Raw genomic sequence first — 5,000 nt, 5'->3', positions numbered from 1 at the left:
ACAAGGCACATGCAACAAAACACATGGTATCATATATGTCCCTCCATACGCACAAATACCCAATTCTTTTTCTTTGCTTTCTTCTGTACCATGATATACAACACATACATTATTATGAAATATGACATGAAACTGACATGTAGTAAATGAAGCGACTAATGGAAGTTAACTTATAAATATTCAGAAATGTCTTTTAAGCAGCAAGTTGTATTCCCATCCAGCACTGTTAGAAACACTTCCGAGTGACTTTAACAGCGCGTGGCAGCTAACTCTGTACGTAGAGATGCCATACCATTTATTTTACAAACGTTCTATGGAATAGAGATAAAAAGGAAAGAGAAAAGTATATATCAAAGGTACTTTCAAAGTATATCAAACTTTCATGAGCAATCTCTTCAGCAACGTAAACAAAAAGAGTACGGAAAGCATCATGAAAAGAATACGTTTCTTGTCGTGAAAGACTTCTTTCTGTGAGACATTGGCAACACCTTTGAGAGATCATACATGGGAAAAAAAACCTGGACATTTCTTTGGGATATTATTGCCTAAATGACCTTCTAATTCTATTTCAAGTATTCACGCTTGTTTGTTTACCCTTGTGCACTTTGATTTTCTATCGGGAGGTCCGCCATCGGCAGCACAAATTCAGCGCGGACAAGTCACTGTGTTTCCTCGACGGATTCCGATTTGCTTCTCGTAAAACTTCGCTCTTCCTCTTTCTCGCATTTCTCTGATTCTCTCGTTTCTTTCTTCTCCTTTCTCTCTTCCTCATTCTCGTAAAATTCCACTTGCTGAATTCTTCCTATTCCTTTTTCCCTTTTCCGATGTGTTTTTTTTTTTTTTTTCTACGATGCTCCAATTGTGTTGTTTGATTCCTCCCCGTTTCCTTTCTTCGCATTTCCTCTTTCAAATCGTATTGTCCAAACGTTCCAATTGTGTTTTTTCTTATTATAATGACACACCTCAAGAGACAAGCTGATGATCCTCCTTGAATAAATATTTTCTAAAGATTTTAACTTTAATCTACAACCTCTTCCTATGCGCCGACAAGCAAGGCCAAGCGTTTGTCTTTTGTTTTCCTTTTCAAAAACTTTTCTCGCCTTTTTCTTCTTCTCATAGGCCACTCGTCAACATACTCTCAAGACTGATCAAAGATTATTAGGTAAATTGTTTATATATATATATATATATATATATATATGAATATCTTTGGTACTTCATTAATGAAACATTTGTATAAAAAGGGAGTACAACAAAAAAAATGTTCGTTTTTTAACCTGCCCTGAATTTCATAATTTTACCCTTCAAGATCTTGGTCTAAAATCCCCAATATCAAAATGGTTGTTTACGGAGAGACTGACTCGTTAATGAAAAGAAAACCAAATAAAAAAAAAGACTCGTAAAGCTTTGTTGCTCTCTATATAAACGAAGAAAATCAAGCGAGTGAAATCATCCCCAATACAAAAAAAAAATAAAAAATAAAAAAAGGAGGAAAGGAAAAAAATTAAGGTTCCTTTGACTAACGATGGACTCTCTCCCTCGTCTTCCAAAAAGCTCTTCTATACTTCGCCAACTCAGGTAGCTGCTTTCCTGTCTCTACTACCTTTTCCAATGACAAGAACCTTTTTTTTTTTTTTTAGAAAGATCTCTGACTACAAGGATTCTAGGATTCTAGGATTCTACGAGTAATTGGTTCCAAAGTGTCATTACACAAAAGTAGGCTTGCTTGTTTCATCACTGTTAACCAATGAACAACCTATGAACAACAATATTCAGTGAACGTGAACAACCCTTGTTACCAGGCAATATATATATATTTTTTTAATTTTTACTTTTGGCAAGTCAGCTGAGAATATCATATACGAAAACTAACTATTGCTGCATATCTAAACATAATATACGTGTTATTTTCAAAGACCTGGTTGTCTGTTTCGTATATCATCCATTTGGTTGATCAACCACCGTCCTTCGAGATAAATAAATACCATGCATTCACCTTGGCAGTGACACTTCCGTAACATGCAAACCCAGCGACAGTCCCGCTCTGTTGATCTCGATGACTTGTTTACACATTCGAAGACGTTTCTGATTCACAAATCCCGAGAACGCGACGAAACGACTCTAGCTTTGCACTGCATTTCTCTTCCCTGTATTGTATTGTACCACCTAATATTACTCGCATAAGATTTAGGATATACGTAATAAAAGAACGTCAGTTAATGTTGTCTTTGTTCGTACTGTAGGTAAAGACAATACCAGAAGTATTCGGAACACTCTTATGCCACGAGTGTAAGAGCGCTTAAACCTAGCAGTGATAGTGGTACAGAAATGATCATGGCCGATTACTGAGAGTGCCGCCAGCGCCTGTCGTGAACAGAGAGACAGACATACTAACACTTATCCATCAAACACAAAACTAAGAATAATTGAGATCGTCGTTCATCACCAGTGCTTTCCTGGGTCTTCCTGTCCCTCTGTTCCTTCCCTCTGGCGACCACTGTAATGTTCCGGTTACCTTCCGTCCTTCAGGTTATAATTATTTTTAATATAGAGATTTTTGTCACGGTTTCTTTGTTTCTTAACACTGGCATTTCGTTCAAGGGCGCTCCTAAACACTACAGCTGAGCTCGGGAGCCAATATCATACGAGTTCATGTTGCGTCATGATCACCAGCAGCTGCGAACCGACCACCGCCAACATCACCGCTCGCCGGGGCAGGTCTGGCTCCCGAGCCGCCGAGCACAGGGCCTCGCCGCCGCCAGCGCCGCCGGCAGAGGAGGCTTCGGCGCCCCAGCAGCTGACCAGGATGGGGAGGCCTGACATCCCCGCGGCGCCGTCCTCAGCCAGGCCCCGTGCGTTCCCTCAGCGGTTCCTGTGGCGCTTCTTCCCTCTCTTGGGGCACTCCGTGGCAGGGATGCAGGCGCCCCGGTGAAGCACGGACGGCGGCGGGCAGTAGCAGCCGGGGCGGCACTTGCGCATGTAGCAGTTGGGGTTCGGAGTCGGGTTCTTGCAGGTGGCCCGGCACGGGGGCGCGCACTTCAAGTACTCGGCTCCGCGGGGACACTCCAGGCCTGGCGGACAGAGACAAGGCGTCAAGCGGGAGGGGCAAAGGAAGAAGAAATGCGGGGAGTTATTACTGAGGTATTCTATTCTGAATTACATCACATGCATCGGAACCTAAAAGAGTGAAAGAAAGAAAGAAAGAAAAAAAAGAAAGAGTGAGAGAGAGGTCCACACGTAGAAAAAAGAAAAAAGAAAGAGACGAAGATGCAGCAGGAGTCACCACACCTCCACCTGCGAAGACTCACCTCCACACTTGCTCTGGGACTGCCAGTTGCGCACGGGAGTCCCGAGGTGTTCACACACGCGCGCGTACGCCTGAAGGGTGTCGCACTCGCACCTTCGGGAGGGCTTACACTCGCACATGTCCAGGATGCAAGATCTGTGAGGGGAGATACGAAGTTCGGAAATCAGAGGGGATGTTTCGGCAGACAGCAGGAATCTGTGTCATGGCATGAGTCAAAGCAGACAGAGAATCGTATGATCCTGTGTTTAAGATGGTTTTGATAATCTTACTATAGTGATTATCAACATTATGATGCTAATGATTAAGATAGAACAGTAATGGTAATGGCAATGATGCAAATAGCAATTTCATAGCAAGAATAACGCCTCCCCAGACCCCAAATCCCAAGCGAGACGCGAAGCCTTACTCGTAGAACTTGTCGACGGGGCTGGCGGCGTGGCACGGCTGGAAGGTGGTCGAGTTGAGGATGCTGCACTGGCTGAGGGCCTTGCTGCGCGCCACGGGGCACGTGAGGCGCTGCGGCCTCGTCGACCCCAGGCTCATGGCCTCGTTCCTCTTGGCCTGCGCGTTCTTCTGCTCCCGCATCCTTCGCGAGCAGAGCCTGGCCCTGCCCGTGGCCCACGACATGGCCATGAGGCCCGCCGTGGCCACCGGCCGACCGTCCTTCGTGGTGAGGTCGTCGGTGGCGTTGCCGTTGAAGTTGCCGCAGAGGCCGCACGTGTGGCCGCGCATCGAGACCGGGACCTCCACCTCCACGTAGCTGCCGCCGTCCCACAGCACGCGGATGCCTGCGGGGACAAGCTGCGGTTAGGGCGCCCAGGGGGAGGCTGCACGCACACATACACTGCATGTGTCTGTATGTGCGTGTATGTATGTGTGTGTATATATATGTATATATATATAATATATATATATATATATATATATATATATATATATATATATATATATTGAGATAGATATAGACATGGACATATATATATATATATATATATATATATATATATATATATATATATATATATATATACATATAAACATATATAAACATATATACATATATAAACATATACACACACACACACACACATATATATATATATATATATATATATATATATATATATATATATACATGTATATGTATATGTATATATATATATATATATATATACACATATATGTGCGTGTGCGTGCGTGTGTGTGTGTGTGTGTGTGTGTGTGTGTGTGTGTGTGTGTGTGTGTGTGTGTGTGTGTGTGTGTGTGTGTGTGTGTGTATGAGTGTGTATGAGTGTGTGTGTGTGTGTGTGAGTGTGTGTAATACATAGATTGTATACCCATACAACGAGAGAGAAATGCTCGGCCGTTGCGCTCGCCGCCCACACGCGACGCCCGCCCTCCTCCTTACCTTTCGGCGTGACGATGGAGACGGCCTGGCCCTCGAGGGTGAGCGTGAGGACGCCGGGCTCCGTGAAGGGCGGCTTCACCTTCTGCCCGTTGATCTTGATGCGGAGGTTTTGTCCCAAGGTCACCTGGGGGGAAGCGATACGTGAAAGCCATGTCCACAGTATGGTGAATGTTAAGCCCGCGTACATACATAGAGGCACACTGATACACACACTTACACACGCACGCACACACACACACACAAACACAAAAACACACACGCTCAGACAAAAACACACACACACAC

The 5,000-nt window shown here is 44.2% G+C and overlaps 1 protein-coding gene across 1 annotated transcript in view; it reads right to left on the bottom strand.

Annotated features, from left to right (window-relative positions):
- The window catches only part of LOC122250425 (BMP-binding endothelial regulator protein), a 20,166-nt gene that overhangs the window by 1,128 nt on the left and 14,038 nt on the right, over positions 1 to 5,000 (bottom strand). The window contains exons 7-10 of the mRNA XM_086548438.1: positions 4,716 to 4,839; positions 3,714 to 4,095; positions 3,309 to 3,442; positions 1 to 3,071 (exon numbers count right to left, since the gene is read on the bottom strand). The exon at positions 1 to 3,071 is cut by the window's left edge and continues 1,128 nt beyond it. Coding sequence (XP_086404564.1) covers positions 2,863 to 3,071; positions 3,309 to 3,442; positions 3,714 to 4,095; positions 4,716 to 4,839 — 849 coding nt within the window. The 3' untranslated portion in view covers positions 1 to 2,862. The remainder of the gene's footprint in view (positions 3,072 to 3,308; positions 3,443 to 3,713; positions 4,096 to 4,715; positions 4,840 to 5,000) is intronic.

The sequence above is a fragment of the Penaeus japonicus genome, unplaced genomic scaffold, assembly GCF_977035675.1.
Source record: "Penaeus japonicus unplaced genomic scaffold, GWHDUDI00000001_assembly GWHDUDI00000020, whole genome shotgun sequence".
NCBI lineage: Eukaryota > Metazoa > Arthropoda > Malacostraca > Decapoda > Penaeidae > Penaeus > Penaeus japonicus.
This window is presented reverse-complemented; position numbering and strand designations above follow the sequence as displayed.